Genomic DNA, 17,714 nt, shown 5'->3' on the forward strand with positions numbered 1-17,714 from the left:
TTAGAAAAATAAGTTAGTTTTCAAATATTTCTAAATTTGACTATTTATAGAACATATATCATAAATGTAAATATCAGACACACACAGAAATACATGGAGATTTTGGCAACAATGTTATATAGATATCTAATACCTAGGAGCAACTGTTTCACGCCTCCACTCAGATTCCAGAGAAGGAAGCACAGCATGCTTTTGTACAGCAGTTCGAATAATGTTGAGGGCAATCAGACAAGTTTGCTCCTGCTTTTCAGAAAAAAGGGGGGATACATCTCCAAAAGCTATTGTACTCTTCGAGGCAATCATAGCAGGATCAATAAAAGGCTCTAGCATCTCCACAAGAAAGAGAATGTGGTACTTGACTTCCTGAAAAGGTTTAACACCATTATTATCTCCAACAGCTAAATCATATAAGTCTGTAAACAACATTCTGTCTAGAACCACACAAAATTCATAGGTTGTTTGGTCACTCTCACAAAGAGCGACCCCAGAAACAAAAATTCTCACTCAGCAGTCAATATTGCGACTACAAAAACCTTCACACTTTTTCATGCCTATTTTCCAAAGAAAAAAAAATCGATAATGTTGCAAGAGGATCAAAGCCACTGCAAACCAGAAAGAAGAAGCAAAAAGTAATAAAATACCTTATATTTTCCTAGTATATCATCCATATACCCAGATAAAGCAAGCACAATAAATTTGAATGCAGCACGAGCACGAGTTCGAGCGTCAGCATGAGTGGAGGAATGTTGAGCTCCCTAAATCACATATCCAGTTGAAGAAATTATCTTTAGTAGGTAACCAAAGAAACTGAAGCCATCAGCAAAAAAGTACATTATTAACACCATAATGCATTGCAACCAAAAAAGAAAAACATTAGGAAAGAAGTAATAAATAAGTATTCAAACATGTACTCCGCAGCACCATTCATTGAAAATGTTCATATGCTAAAAACACCATTTTTATTGCTTCCACATAAATATACCTAATTGAAGTGAGTGATAAATATCTCAACCTTTTAATTGCGCATCGACACTATGTCCAAGGGTGTCCACTTCTCTCATTTAGTACTATTGTGAACATTTTTTGCATAATAAAAATTGTTGTCATTAGAGCAATGCATAGTTACCACCCATAGAGGTTGTCACCATTATGTTTGGTTAACAACCGTTACTAGAGTTAATACAAAGACAGAGGAAGAACCCTAGCTATCATCCCTCTTTTGTGCAAAATGGATTTTTCCGCTCTCTCTCTCTCTCTCATCTCCCTATGGCTTCAATTGTAGCAAGTGATGTCAAAGTTCATGACTCAGATTGAAGAGAAGACCTTCAATTTGAGTTTGGGCAAGGGGAGAGATATTCAGTTTCTCTTCATCCTCGAGAAAAATCGCACTCAGAATAGATGGATTAAACTTCCGCAAGAGGCAGTTTTCTGATTTGCCAAAGATCTTTCAGATTTTGTTCAGTTGGTTAGGGGTTCTCACAAGGTCCGAATTGGATGTCGATTAAGTGGACTAGGGTGGGGAAGTTTTTGGAGTTAGGATTGGGTTGTAATGGTAAGATGTCCTTAGTGTTTATCCCAAGTGGGGCAAAAGGGGTTGGCTGGTACAACGTCGTGAGCAAATTCTGCAGATCGACCAAAGGGTTTCACAAGGCGTAGGTGTGGGTAGGCCTTCAGAGCCCAGATCATGGAGTCAAGTGCTGATGAATGGGAAGGCAGATGAAGGAGAAGGCTGAGAAATCAAGTTCCACCAAGGAAACCAGGATGCTGCGAATGTGATAGATGATATGTGCTTTCAATGTGGAGCTGAGCTCAAGTCAAAGATTGCAGGGGAGCCAATGCTAGAAGATTTGCAGCCAAAGGCACATGTATGTATTGCTCAGGCAGTCGGGCATGCTGATACTGCAATGGCAGCTAGGGTTTTTGATGACGGTGCAGCTCCAGTTAAGATGGCTAGGGTTACAGTAGGGAAAGAGGAAGATAAAAAATATGGGCTGGGGCAATAGGTTATTGTGTTGGACCTGGTCAAGTTAATGGAAAAAGAGGGGCATCATTTTTATACAAAATGGGCTTATGAATCGAACAGGCACATAATTTGCGGTGCCCTATTTCAAATGGCCAGTCAAAGGCAAAGGATGATTGGGCCATTCATAAGGGGCAGGCCCAAGATCTTCAGGGCCCTATTTTGGATAGCTAGCTTAAGGGACAGGAGAATTGGGCCAAACATCAAGGGCAGGCCCAAGATGCCCAATTTTCAAGCCCCAATACACAGGCGGAAAATGTAGGGAAGAAGGATTGTCACCCATCTCTAAATGAAGGCCAAAATCTCTCTCCAGATACCAAGATTCAAGTTGAACAGATCATATTGTGGAGCAATTACAGGAAATCAACAGCTCAATTTTGGAAATGTTTCTTGACGACAATAAGGAAGTAACTAAAAGTGTTAAAGAGTTGAAGATTCTGGTTTTGAAGAGGGGCAAGAGGTTGCTGCAGCAAAGGCTTATAAAGGTGAGTTGTTTTGGGCAGGTTATATGATGCCTCAGACATTAAGGCAAAAGGGATCCAAAAGTGCCGAGGTTTATACTCGTCAAGAGTTTGCGCAGATGGATGCGGAAATGAAAAAATTGTTCGAAGATAAGAGAAAGCACTCTGGTGAGATTGTGCCCAAGATTTTAAAGAGGAATCTAGAAGTAGAATTAGGTATTGTAGAAGACATAAATGCTAAGAAAAATACGGAAAATTCTTGTGATAGGGCTAGCAAAGGGAAGGGGATAATGAAATGGGGGGATTTATCAGATAATGAAAATGATGGTCTTCATGAGTTTGATTGTGATGGCGGTTTACTGTTGGATGAAATTAGGGAACAATGTAGGCACATTTATAATTCCAGTGACGTTTTAGGACACTTTGATATGTACATCCATCTCCTTTGAAAGGATTGGAGGGGGTCTCTATATTTGAAAATGATGATTTGGTTAATGTGATGCAGTGCAAGGACAGTATTTACTAACACCAGTGGAAGAGATTTCAAGGTTGGTTATAGAAGTTCAAGAACTCAAGCACAAATTGGATTCAAACTTTTGTAATCTTGGGGGAAATTAAGTGCGTTTTGATGGGCGTAAAAAGAGAACTAAAAAGGGTCAAAGGCAGTTAGCTAACTTGAAGTGTTCGATGAATTATAAAGGAAAAGGATTAAAGAGGGAGTTCCTTGTTTAATTATTAATTTTTACTTATAAATATTTTTTCTTTTCTTTTTTACTTTATTTTTATGGGGTGGACTTCCCATCCTCTTTCATTGTAATTTCTCTTTCTCTATCTAATATACCTTCTTTTATTATCAAAAAATAAAGAAATAACCACCCATAGAAAACATGTCCTTCAAATACAACTTAATGATGTAATGCATGGAATTGCAATAAATAAATAATAAATTAACAAATAACTACATAAAACACAATAAAGATGCAATTATTGGCATACTTCACTTTACATGAACAAAAAAATTTATTACAAAGGAAAGAAAGAGATTATGAGAGTCAACATCTTCCTAAAAGCAAGACAACCAAAATGAACTAAAAGCATACTAGTAAACCACCGCCCACAAATTCCACTGCACATCAACCAAAGAAGTACCCTCAAAGGTGATCAAAGTAAAAGAAGAAAAGAAATTCTACTCCAAAACAAGTCAAGGGATTTCATTTGTCCTTTGAAAAAATATTAGCATTGTACCATGGACAATTACACCAAATAATCATAGCAAAGAATCACAATATGGAAAGAAGCTTTCCACCAAAGAAGATGGGTTCACCCAATTTTCCTTGAAATCTCCAAATAACCAACTCCACAATAACCAAGAGAAATCACAATGCAACAAAATATCAACATTTACTAACTGTCGCACAATTCTAATAACATATGACACAAACATCAAGAAAGACTTTATTTGGTCATCTTACCCAAGTAAGACGGCCAAGTAAAGACCAAGGGAACACGCCAAATTTTTATCTTGGCTTTCTCAATAAAGGAAAGAAAACAAAAAATGAGCACCACTAGCACAATGGTTTATAAAAATAAAAATAAAAAAAGGGCAGCCCGGTACACAAAGCTCCCACGTATGCGGGGTCCGGGGAAGGGGAGGACCACAATGGGTCTATAGTATGCAGCCTTACCTTGCATTTTTGCAAGAGGCTGTTTCCACAGCTCGAAACCCGTGACCTCCATCCAAGTCACACAGCGACAACCTTACAATGGGTCTATAGTACACAGCCTTACCTCATACTAGCAAAATGGTTTATATGATTAGGAAAAGATTTTACACCCAAATCATCCGATGTCAAAGCCACTATATCCAAGAAAAAGGATAATCCATATCGGGAACACTCAAAAATTAACAAGCTAATTCATCTCTCCCATTCAAATTTTTTCTAAAGAAGAAATTCAAATAACTCCGATTAGAACTAAAAAAGATAAAGAATCGAGAATATTATGAAAATTTAAAAGACAGTACAAGCAAGGAATGCTGACCCCACCTATTGGGACTTAAGGCTTGGTTTTATGTTCATGATGTTGTTGCACAAGCGAGGAAACATAAAAGAAAGCATTCCTTATCCAATGATCACCCAAAAATGCTCTGCCGTCTCCATCAATAGTGTTGAGCCCTGCAATAGCATTCTAATGATTTCTAAGAACTTGGCATTGAATTTCAATTGCATTATGCCAAAGGAAATCAAACTCTAAAGGAAAATGGTTAAACCAATCACCAACCAAAGGAATTTTTATTTGGATTTTTATTGATGCCAGCAATTAATATCATGATGATATCAGTTAATAAACAACCTACAGCACCATATGCCTCCTTTTGCGTCACCTTTTTTGCAAACAAAAACAAAATGAATATAGTAAAGCACTACACAAGGCCAAAGTGAAAAACCACTCTTCTAATTTTATAAATTCGTGCGCTACAAGACTCCTTAAAATCATAAATGGCCTTATGCAACTAACAAACCTTGCCACTTTCCCTTTAAGCAACTCTCAAGGTTGACCCATGTACTCTTCTTTGTGCACATCCTTGTACAATAAAGCATTGTTGACATCTAACTAAGGATTAATCAAAATTAATCGCCAACAAAATCAAAACATAAAGATAATTCAGTCGAGCAATGGGCAGTCTCAATCTTTAACCAGTCTGGCTACCTTCAATCCAAAATCTTTTCACACGTGTTGGAGTTGTTAGGAATGAAATGGGGGTAAACTTCATAATTAGGGTTGATTGAAAGATTTTAAACATGGATTGTCTCGATTCTTCTGGGTATAACCGCTCTAAATCAGGAAGGGGGTTTGTTTCTATTAATAGTTATTTTAGTCATTTAGCATTATTAGTGTTAGTGTTATGTTAATAAGTGAGAGTTAGTAAGGATACTATTATCATTGGTATGTACCTAAAATATACTATAAATAAAGGGAGACACCTATCATTGTAATTACGGTCTTTCACTCTACTCAATACTTCAATATGCTATTAGAGCAAGATCCAACATAAACCTAACTGCGTAGTCAAACCCTAAACCTAATCATCTTATGCAAATCTGCCATAATAGGAGGATCATCCGTACCTTTAAAGTTAGAAACAAGCCCAAAAGTTGCTGGAAAACATTGCAGTCACTAGAAACTTCCTAGACAATGTTGTCTACTTCAAAACCTCAATAACTCTTCCATATTTCGTAAATCCAACACCAACCACTCACAAAACACTCCAAACCATAGGTGGGTGAAACTTCGTCGTTGAAACACACCTCCATGCGCTAAGCAATCACACATAGGTCCATCCCCATGCGCCAGCATGTGAGAGTTGTGTCAACCCAACTTTTCCTCCAATTTCTTCCATAATGCTTTAAATCCTTATAAAAACCATAATATCAACTCATTGATCACGTTATTTTCACAAAGATCCAACCTTTTTTCCATTTTGTACTCATGGCTATGGGTGAAAGTGAGTTAAGCTCACTTGCAAGCTACTCGGACTCGACCCATTCCCAAACTCAACTCGACTCAATTCTACTCGAGTTCAAGCTACTTCAGTGTTTTATCGAATAAAGTTCGAGCTAAATAATAATACTCGAGTCGAGTTTTGAACCTAATCAGGCTTTTAAATTTTATTATTTTTATATTATTTATATATATATATCATATAATATATATTTTATAAATACACTTAATATTATGTATACATTATATATAATTATATATGTATTTAATGTTAATTCATACCCGAATCGAGCTCGAGTTTATGAACTTAAGGTCAAGTCGAGTTTTGAGTTTAAAAATTATGACATCGATTGAGTTCGAGTTGAGTTTCGAGCTTAACATTTGCAAGTTGAGTTGAGCTCGAGCATTTTACTGTATCAACTCGAATACACCCCTATCCGTGGCAATTTGTTGGTTGCTTACTGGTACTATTAGGGTTTATCCCTTGGGGTAGTGACAATGTGTGTGTGCTAATATTTTGGGGCTCTGGCAATGCTACGCCATATGTTGGTGACTTGTTCAAGGATGAGTTAGTGGTTAGTCTTATTTGCACTTGTTCTGGAAGTTTATCTTGGTTGTCTTTGGTTTCATTTGTAAGTGTTAGGATGGAGTTGAATCCCAGAAGTATGTTCCCTTCATCATTGCAACAAATAACAATAGAAAAGCTAGATGGAAAGAATTTAAGTCCAGTGATCTAAGGCTATGAAGATCTAGTTGACAGGCTTAGATATATATGAACACTTGCTTGTTCCTATTCAGGCCCTTGATGATAAAAGGAAGTGAGGACTCAAGAGGATAAACTTATTGTTTCCCTCTTGTGGAACTCAATGGAACTTCATATTGCGCAGATGTGCATGCAACTAGATGTATACAAGGATATTTAGGAATTAGGATTATGCCAAGATCCTGCATTTCAATATTACACATATGCAAGATCTATCCCTAGAGTAGTTTTAGTTACAATAGGGAGAAAGGAGTGTCAACGACTTCTTTGCGAAGATGAAGCATATCCATGAGGAGCTTAACGTACAACCTATGATTGTAGATGTTATGAGATGTAAAAGCAAAGGAAGCAAATGACAAATCTTTGGGTTCTAGCAATTTTGAAACCTGAGTTTGAGGAAGTCCAGTCCTAGATACTTGGTAGCGCAATCCTTTGCCAGAGCTTATTCTCATCATCTTAACGCTTCCTCTAGCATACATGCCCTTGCCCTTGCGTCTAGTGTTTCAGCACTTGGCTATAAGAGGATAGCTTTCATCAAACAAGGTATTCTAGTTTTCGACCAAGCAGCCAAAAAAGTTCTTAAGGTGGTTCAAGTGGTCGTGGTGGAGGAGACGGACAAGGTAGAGGACCTACTCGCAAGTGCTCTCATTATAGACAAGTAGATCATAGCTCTAAGCAGTGTTGGGATCTCCACAGTAAACCTCCTCATGTCACTAATGCAACCACCATAGATTCCATACTTTCAAGCCAAAGTGGAAAGCAATGTATTATATATCTATCAAAGGAAGAGTATTCCAAATTCAGTAATATCAAGCATCCCAGTAAGCTTCCCTTCCCATTGCATTTTTTGCTCAAACAAGTAACCTTAAAGCATGCTTGTGATGCCAGTTTACTAGAAATGAACAACTAGTGAATCAAACACACACAGGTAGCTTTGCTCACCATTCAATGGTATCCACCAAAGGAGATACAGAAACAAGAGAATTTACCACTCTAAATATATAGCTAACTCACCACTTTAGAAATACAAAGTTTAAAGATAAAATTCACCACTCACAAAGGAGATACAGAACTAAAGGAAAACAAGACAAAGCCAAAGTCTCCAATTTTCATTCAAATCACACGCTAGCATGCTAATAAATACCTCATATGCTTTTATAGACTTGGAACAACCGTCCAAGCTTAGGAAAACGATAATCCATGTTTTCTAAAAAACTATAACTGACCTTGACAAACAAAAAAAAAAAAAAAAAGGATTCAAAAGAAGAGCTCAACATGTTTTCTTAAATAGGGAATACAAACAAACACAAAAACAATTTAAACTGATAAATTGCACACTAGACTTCCAATTATCATAACGTCTAGTAGACAACTCCAATTAACATCATATTTAATCTATCAAAAATAGCACTTTTTTTTTAATTGTAATTCCATATACGACGTGCATAGTTTCAATCTCTAGATTCTATTAGAAATAAGCTCAAAACTAGGCCAAAATATACTGGTATACAACTTCTAGAACTTAATTTGTATACATTGCAAAGCCATCTCTCGGTAGGCTAGTAGCCCAAATTCATTTGAACTTGTTGAGGACACTCCTGTGTTAGGCTATCATCCAATACTTCTCGCCATAGTCCTTGGGTTATAGATTCAACTGCTACTGATCACATAACAAGTATACCAAATTTCTTCTCCACACTCCACTATCCTAAAAACTTACCTCGTGTTAATCTTGCAAAAGGATCCACCACTTTTGTTAAGGGAATAGGGACTATAAACCCCACTTCCTTTATTTCTCTTCCTTCAGTTTAGTATATTCCTTAAGTTCCCTTTCACTCATATATCAATTAGCAAGATTACCAAATCAATGAATTGTTTAGTAATATTCTTTCCTAATTATATGGTCATTCAATATTTGAAGATGAGGAAGACAATTGGCAGAGGGTGTCAAGTAGTCGACTTTACCATTACCACACCACTCCAAATCCATTGTCGACTCAGTCATCCTCCATTGGACAAGTTAAAACTACTAGTTCCTACTTTGAGCCCTATGTCCAATCTTGAGTGCGAGTCTAGTCAGTTAGATAAGCATCATCATGTCCCTTTTGCTTCCCCAATCAATAAATGGGCAGCAAGCCCTTTCATGTTAGTCCATTCTTATGTTTGGGGTCCTAGCCAGATTCTGTCCAAGTTGGATTTACCGTACTTTAACCTTTGTTGATGATTATTCAACGATGACTTGGCTCCATTTAATAAAAGATTGTTCTGAGTTATTTCATATATTTTGTGCCTTTTTCCCTAAAATAAAGACTCAATTTGGTTTGTCAACCGGGGTGCTTCAAAGTGATAATGCTGAAGAGTACTTTATTGCTCAATTAACTACTTGTAAGACCTAGTTGGTATTGTTCATTAGTCATCCTATGCCCACACTCCTAAAGAAAATGAGGTTGTAGAGAGGGAAAATACACATATCCTTGAAGCCACTTGCGTCATACTTTATCAAATGCATGTTCCTAAAGTATTTTGGGTTGATGATGTACTCACTACTTGCTATCTTATCAATAGAATGTCATCCTCTCTTCTTAGTGGTAAAATGACCTACTCCATTCTATTTCCAAATTCTCTTCTGTTCTCTTTACCTCATTGCATATTCGAGTCCATGTCCTTTCTTCATCAGCTAGCCCTTGGGGTAGAACCGTAGAAAAGTTGGATCTATGTGCCACAATATTTTGGCTTTTCTACCAAGAAGTTTTATCTGCAGCGTGATATTTTGCCTACAAGTGCGATATTTTAATATGAAAGGCTCGAAAGCAAAGAATGTGTGTACCATCAGTACTTTGGAGCATGAATTTGTTGCTGCCAGAAATAAAAAAATCAGATTGCATCACATCACTTGTGAGTTTCCTCTATGAATTTTCTTAATATGTGGCTTGCACGAATAGATTAAGCAACGTGTTTGAGGGTCTTTGGTGAAATACAATTGCATCATGGTGACCAATGTTAATTGTTCGCAAAGGCGGAATTGTTATCCACTAGGGAGCAAAACATGGAAAATGCCTTGGAAATTATTGCCAATGTTTTGAAAAGGTTAACAACTAAAATTGAAGCCTCAGGTAAAAGGCCCATGGAATTTCCTACCAAACAAGATGGTGGCTTCTATCCCTCATACTTTTGAGTTGTGCGAAGGATGAAATAATCATTCAAGTAATGAAATTAAACTACAAGCCTCAAATTTTAATGGTGATGGTTCTCCTAATGAAATTAATGACTGGGTGTATTTTTTTGAGTACTAATTCTAATGGTATGACATGAATGAGGCTAGAAAGTTGTACTTGGCTAAAACAAAATTGAAGGGGACTGCTTAAATTACGTGGATTAAACAATAGGAGATCTTTAGATGAAGGAGATCTGGTGGTAAATTACAACATGGGATGAGATAAAGTGAGCCATGGAGGAGCAATTTGTGCCTCCCAATTATCAGCAATGTGTTCATCTCCAACTCTTTGATTTGAAGCAAGAAGAAAAGCAGCTGTGGAGTACACTAGTAGATTCTATCATTTGGCTACTCATGCCAATATAGAATAGAAAAAAAATATGAAGGTAGCTTTGTACAGAAAAGGGTTAAAGCCAGCTATTGCCTCCAAACGTTGCATGTCACATCTCATCACAGTTAGGGATGCAATACAGGTTTCCAATCAGATTGAGGAGGATATGCAACATAATCCTCCTAGAACTATATCATGCCTTCAATTTGAGAAGAAAACTAGTGGAGTTGAACGAGAGAAGATAGCTGAGCAATTGGGCAAAGGCATTTAGATTCATACCCCTTGGAAGACTTCTAAACATTCTAAAACAACTTCTGTGAGCCAACCATCACTTATATTCTTTAAATGTCAAGGTTTTGGGCATCGAAATGCACAATGTCCTAACCAAGTCATGGTTGTTGTCGAAAAAGAAGATGACAGGAAGACGATGATGACGGCATTCAAGTAGTTGAAGCTGAAACAAAAATCCCAAGTGACTTAGATGATGATAGCAATGTAAATACCTATTTAGTGCTTTGACATATACTCTCTTCCGACAAGGTTGATGAAAAAGACGATTGGAAGCAGACCAACATCTTTCAAACTTCAATGATATGCCAAAAGCAACTTTGTACTTGGGTTATTGATCCTGGTAGTTGCACAAATGTAGTATCTAGAGAAGCAGTGAAGAAGTTAAATTTGGAAGCTGAGTCTCATCCCAAACCATACGAAACTGCTCAGGTTACTACTACCAACTTGAAGGGCTATGATTTTGCTCATTTACCTTCAAGATTCGTTCTGTGGAGACAATGCAATGTGATATCCTTCCTCTTAAAACTTGTGATATCCTTTTGGGGAGACCATTGTTATTCGGTAGGAAGGTGAACCATGATGGATATGAGAATCCTTATTCCCTCTCCATTGACAACAAGTATAAGTTGATGCCATCACAAACTCCCCCACTTATCAAGTTAAAGCACAATGTTGGTTCCTTTCTTATGAAACGAGATGATTCTATTCATGGTGATGGGCTCCTTGGTACTTTCCCCAACTCGACGAAGTTGAGTGACTTGAGATCTTTTCGAAAGGAGGAATTGATGTAGGACAAGAAGCAAGTATTTGGATGGATCACTTCCACCCAATTTGGAGGCCTCTGTCGAAGAATTGGGTCGATTGTTTATTGGGTGCAAAACCCAAATGTATTTAATTAGTTATTTTAAATATGTGTACGTAGATTTCTTGTCTTAGGATTATGAATTCTAGGGGTACGTTTGTAACATAATATAGTTTAAGGGGTATATGTGTAACTTCATATGTCTAGAGGCTTTCTTATGAATAGTGTGTGAAAATGATGTTGCAAGTAGTTGGTGTTGAATTTGAATTGAAGAGAACGTGAGTTTCCCCCTTGTATCTCCTCTCTCCTCTCTTCCCCTTTCCCTCTTCAATTTCTTCTTATTTCTCCCATGCCTACAGGCCATTTATGCTGCCCCTGCAACACATACAAATTTTAGATTTAGATCATACTACACTCATCATACTAAATGTGCGGTGGGAAGAGGTTCTTGTATTCATTTTAGGAGAGACCATTGGTTGGGGACGTTTTGTCCAGCACTTTTCCTCGTCACTTCTATTTTGAGCTACGGGTAGAATAGTGTTATTTCTTATTTTGTTGTTGATTTAGGTGGCCTGTTACCTTCCTGATATTTTCATTTTCTAAGACTTCTTTTTTCTTCTTTTTTTTTTTTTTTTTTGGACAACAAAAGAAGATGAATTTATTCGAAAAAGAAGAATATACAAGTAGATGAAATCATCCACAATAAAAGAAAGAAAAAAGAGAACATAAAAAATAAAACAAAAACAATAAAGCAAAACTCAACAATCAGACTAACAAAGACAACCAATCCCATTGGATATCAGAAAACCTCACTCCTGTAAAACAACCAATAGAAGCACACTGATGCGAAGCAAAATAATGAATCTTCTCCCATAACAAAGATATGTTTGGCTTTTCCTCATAAATAGACAAGCATTTCCATCAATCCATAAACCCCACAGAACTGCGAAAATGACACATCCAGAAAGCATGAGCATCCTTCCTTTTGCCAAAACCGAAAAAAGAAGTGGCTAATATATCCTTCAATCTCCATCGACTCTGAACAAACCCAATTTTCTACCAAAAGACCAAAAATCTTATTCCATATTCCAAGAAAATGAGCAGTGCGAAAACTAATGAGATGCTACTTTCGAACTATCAAGACAAGAAAACATATATCAGGAGAAAGTTCCTTTGAAGTTTGAAGGCCTCTTACTCTGCAACATATTGTTGAGGTTAGCTCTATTAAGAACAACCAATCAAATAAAAAGCTTTGACCTTAGAGGGAACATTGGCCTTCCAAATAATTTTATGGAGTAGAAAGGAAGTATTAGCATTAATCAAGTAGTCACGAAAAAATTTGCAAAAATAAATAAACCTATGATTGCAAAGAGTCTAGACCAAGAATATCTATCCAACTGAAAGGAAGCACAGAAAGTTCCCAATAACATCAACAAGGAAGACAACTCCTCCATCTATCTATCATTAAGAATTCTAGACAAATGCAAGTCCTAGGAAAACGAATGACCTTCAAAAACAAAAAAGAAGGAAATAACCTCATTATGACCTGGACTAAAACGATAAAGACAAGGGAAAGCATAAAATAAAGTAGCATTACCCACCCAAATGTCTTCCCAAAAGTGAATACAAGAACTATTACCCAAGACAAACTTAGTGTGAAGAACATAGAGGGAGCAGATCTAAAAAATACACCTCCATTACCCACCCAACTACATTCCCAAAAGTGAATACAAGAACCAATACCCAAGACAAACTTAGTTTGAGGAACAAAGAGGCGGTATACCTGAGAAATACGCCTCCATAAGCTTTTTGAAAAACATAAAATTCCTAAATTAGCATCTTACCCATTCATGTGCAAATAAAATTTACTTTTAATGACTATATGCATGAGAGAGGACTCCTCCAAGGGGAGTTGCCATAACAATTTATCCAAACAAGCAATTTTTATTTTTATTTTTTTCCTGACACCATTTTAACAAGACCAGCTATGTACAAAAGATAAAAGTTGCTGAGATTCGAATGTTAAGGTGGATGAGTGGTTTAACATTAAAGGATAAAGTAAGAAATGAGCATATATGTAATAATTTAGGCATATAACGGTTGAGAACAAGATAAGGGAGGGGCGGCTTAGATGGTTTGGGCATTTGAAATGTAGGCCTAGTAAAGCACTCATGAGAAGAAGTGAGTTAGTTATTGTTTTTGGCATGAAAGGCCTAAAATAACTTGGAATAAGGTAGTGAGGAAGGATTTAACATCCCTTAATCTAATAGAGGAAAACGCTCTTGATCAGGTGAATTGGCGGAATAGGATTCATAGCCTACCCTACGTAGTAGGAGTTAAGGCTGCTTCTTGTTGTTGTTGTTGTTTTTGTTGTATAATACCAAGACCCAAACCACCCTCCATCCTAGACCTCCATAAAGTCTCCTAGCTAACAACACGATCTCTCTTATCCCCAACCCCAAACCAAAGGAAATCTTGCATGATCTTCTTAACATTGAAATCCTAAAAATAGGCAAATAATAAAGAGGGTTACCAGCAAGACAAGCCTGACTAAGAGTAATGCAACCCCTTAAAGAAAATAACACAACTTTTCCACCCAACCAAACGCTCGGAAACTCACACCACCACCAGATCCCAAACAACCAAAGACCTAAGATTACCATCCAATGGGAAACCTAGATAAGACAACGGCCAATCCAAAAGACCACAACCTGCTAACAAAGCCAACTCCCTAGACCTACTCTCTTCATGATAGAGAGATGGACGAGCTTTCCTTTGTTGATTTTGTTGAATAATTGTTGTGTTTCATTGGGAGTGGATCCTCATTCTAGGTCCTCACATCCTTTGGGGTTATTCAAATAAATCTTTCTTGTTACTTTTAAAATTTGGGGCCATTCATGTAAATCTTTCTTGCTAGTTTTTAGCAAGTTCTAATTCCTCTATTCCTCCTTATAATACTATTTTCCGACCAAAGTCCCCCTAAAATCAAGGCTCTCAGCTGGATGTTTGTGCGTAATAGAAACAATACCAATAAATTGTTGCGGGATTAGGAGACTATTGAATGCACTTTCTCCTAATGTTTGTGTGCTTCATCATAATATTTCAAAAAGAGCATCTCATCTTTTTCTGCATCATGTTTTTGCCTAGAGAGTGCAGAATAAGTTACTTGGTTTATTAGGAGAAAGTTGGGTTTTGACCAAAAGTTAGTAAAGGACTTTTGGCAATTTCATTTGTGGGTTTTGGAAGGAGAAAGGACAAGGCAGCATTATGGACATGCACTTATTTTGCAGTGCTTTTGTGTGTGTGTGTGTGTGTGTGTTTGGGGGGGAAGGGGGGAGTTGTAATAATTGGAAATGAACACATGTTTTCAGGGAAGAAATTGAATTTTTTGCTGGATTGAGAGAAGATTCACTACTTGGTGTTGCTTTGGTGTGTTGGCTGCAGGTACTTAAAGGAGCAAGCTTCTCAAATGCTCATCGAGATGGGCAATATTTGTTGGCTTGATTACACAAGCTGTGGTTTTTCTTTGATTCCTTTTCTTTCTAATTCTGCTTTTCATTTTTGCATTTTCTATCTAGTTAGTTCCATATTTTCAATCGTGAGATGTCTTATTCTCCTTTCTTTTATAAGCAAAGAAACTTATTAAAACAGATAGGGATGTACCACAAAATAAAAAAGTGGAAAAAAAAAAAGAAAAACCAGGAGCAAAAGAAATCCTCCCTTTACAACAATATCAAAAAGATTACACCAAGAGATCATCCTAATCTGAAAACCAAATCAATGAAGCAGAGCCAACCAGTCCCACTGCAGGTTTTCCAGAGAAACATGATGAAAACAGTCATTAGCAGACACCTACAATGATGCAAGATAAACCACTCTATTCCGAACCAAATTATAATCAGTGACCACCCCTTTGAAAATTCTAGCGTTCCTCTCAAACCAAACACCAAATAACAGCCATAATAGTGTATTGCCACAAGGCTCTCCTATCCTTCCCTTTTCCAAAATTTCCAAATGTGATAGAGCAAAAAGACTTCAAAGTGGAAGGACAAATCCATTCTTCACCACATATATCAAATAATTTATTCCAAACACCTAAGTAAAGGGATAGTGAAGAAACAAGTGTAAGAAAGTCTCCCCACTCAAACAAAGGACACAAACATCCGGTGATAGGGCCTTATTAGGCCTTCTCTTCTAAAGCATAGCATTAGTGTTAATTCTATCAAGTACTACAGCCCAAAAAAAAGCTTCTATTCTTTAGGGAGCTTTAGATTTCAAAAGCAAAGAGTATATACCAAAAGGATCCTCATTAGGGTTGCAAGTCAAATAAAAAAAATACAAAGAGAAATCCCTAGAAGGATCGAAACTCCAACCCATTTATCATTCCCCAAGTGAACATGAAAAGAATCAAGAAAACTAGTTAAGAAGAGCCAACTCATGAATCTCTCTATCGTTGAGATTTCTCCCAAAATGGATATTCCAAGAGAGACTATCCACTTGCAAAAGAAGAAAATCAGAAATAGAGGCATCATGAAGAATAGGGACTTAATGAAGATAGGGGAAAGTAAAAGCCAATACCATCTCCCCCATCTAAAGGTCCCCCCAAAAACAAATTCAGCACCCATAACCCACCATGTACTGCATTTTAGGAAAGAAATAATCAAAAATTTGAGATGTAAACTTCCAAGGACTCACATGAGTAAAATATTAACCCCAACTTTAGCATCCCATCCATTTTGTAGTAAACCAAATTTACTGCAAATTACCTTATGCCAAAGAGAACTACATTCTAAAAAAAAGCGCCATAATCATTTCCCCACCAAAGAAATATTTGTTGGCCTAACATGGCTTTCAAATCTTTTTTTGATGATAACAAATGAAGGATGATTTAACATGTGTTTGTTAGAGTGATGATGTTTTAGAAAAGACAAAGTTCAAAAGAAAAGTAATGGAAAGCTCAAAATCACTAAGGACCCAAAAGCCACATTCATATGTAGAGTGATAAAGGAAGCTCAAGCAACACCAACATGAGTAAAGTGTATGTGAAAACTTAAAGCTGACTCAAGCTCAAGTCAAAAGGGACATAAAGCAAAATACCATGGAAGACTTGAACATTAGAGTTTTAGGCTTTAAGATCAAGATGTAAGTACTACATATAAAAATATCTCATGAAATATTTTGAAGCTCTTTAGGGGTATTTATGGACTTAGAGACCTCATTTCAAAACCCAGAAAATGTTTTATGAGAACTCAAAGCAAGAGAGCAAAGAACTTTCGAAAACTTAAAAATCAGAAAATTGACTACCCAAACAACTGAAGTGCAATTCTATAAGAATGAAGAATTGCTTCAGATGACTGAAGTTTAACTTCAGTCTGCAGAAGAATTTGTTCAGAAGACTGAAGAATAAGTTCAGTTTGCTGAAGAGTTTCCTGTTGGAATAGAGAAGAGGCAATACACCCTCAGAAGACTAAACCTTTCAGCACAGTCATCTGATCCTGTATCTAGACTAAACTTTTCAACGATTTAAAGAACTTCAGAAGACTGAACCCAACACTTCGGTCTACTGAACACTGTTAACGGCTAATATTTTTTAAAAAGTTTTAAAATTCAAATTAAGGTTTCTTGTGCTCCAAATTTTATGAAAACTTGGGAAACACTCAATCTTGGGCAACACGAAAATACTTTTAGCCTATAAATACATGGTTTTAGCAAATCAAACATACCAAGAAATTCAAAATATGTTTCAAAGCTGAAAGCATACTTGCTATCTCAAAGCTCTCTCTTGCTCAACTCTTTGCAAATTTGAATTGCTGAGAAAAACTGAAGTGCTGATCATCTTACTCCGAGTCCTAATTGCTGATTCTCATCTAGAGAAGGAACTTGGTGAAATTATTCTCGAGTTTCAATCTATTTCAATTTGATATTTGAATAATGAAGTATATAGTGCTTTAAATTGTACTAATCTGCTCTTGTGAGAGTGTTATTGTACACAAGAACTATTTCTTGTATTCTTATAGTGATTGACGATTCAAGGGTTATCTAGATCGTTCAACCAAGAATGGGGTATCGCTTGGAGAGGGGGCTCTACCCTTAAGGATGGATTTGTAAACGGTTTGCTCCGCCCAGAAAGGAGTGCTCTAGTGGAATCCTTAGGTGGTATTGGCCTAAGGTGAGAACGTAGGCTGGGGATAAGCCGAACCTCGTAAAAATTTTGGTGTCATTCTCTACCCTTTCTCTTTATTTTCAGCAAACATATATATTGTGTGTTGTATGCAAAGTGCAGGTTGCTAAAATTACAAACCGGGATTAAGAAGAACTCTTAATATAAGAA

The 17,714-nt window shown here is 36.8% G+C and overlaps 1 protein-coding gene across 1 annotated transcript in view; it reads right to left on the bottom strand.

The window, feature by feature from the left end:
- LOC131158392 (uncharacterized) overlaps window positions 1–17,714 on the bottom strand; it is a 164,577-nt gene that overhangs the window by 62,934 nt on the left and 83,929 nt on the right. Inside the window, exons 16-17 of the mRNA XM_058113236.1 lie at window positions 642–755; window positions 134–363 (exon numbers count right to left, since the gene is read on the bottom strand). Coding sequence (XP_057969219.1) covers window positions 134–363; window positions 642–755 — 344 coding nt within the window. The remainder of the gene's footprint in view (window positions 1–133; window positions 364–641; window positions 756–17,714) is intronic.

This window comes from Malania oleifera, chromosome 6, assembly GCF_029873635.1.
Source record: "Malania oleifera isolate guangnan ecotype guangnan chromosome 6, ASM2987363v1, whole genome shotgun sequence".
NCBI lineage: Eukaryota > Viridiplantae > Streptophyta > Magnoliopsida > Santalales > Ximeniaceae > Malania > Malania oleifera.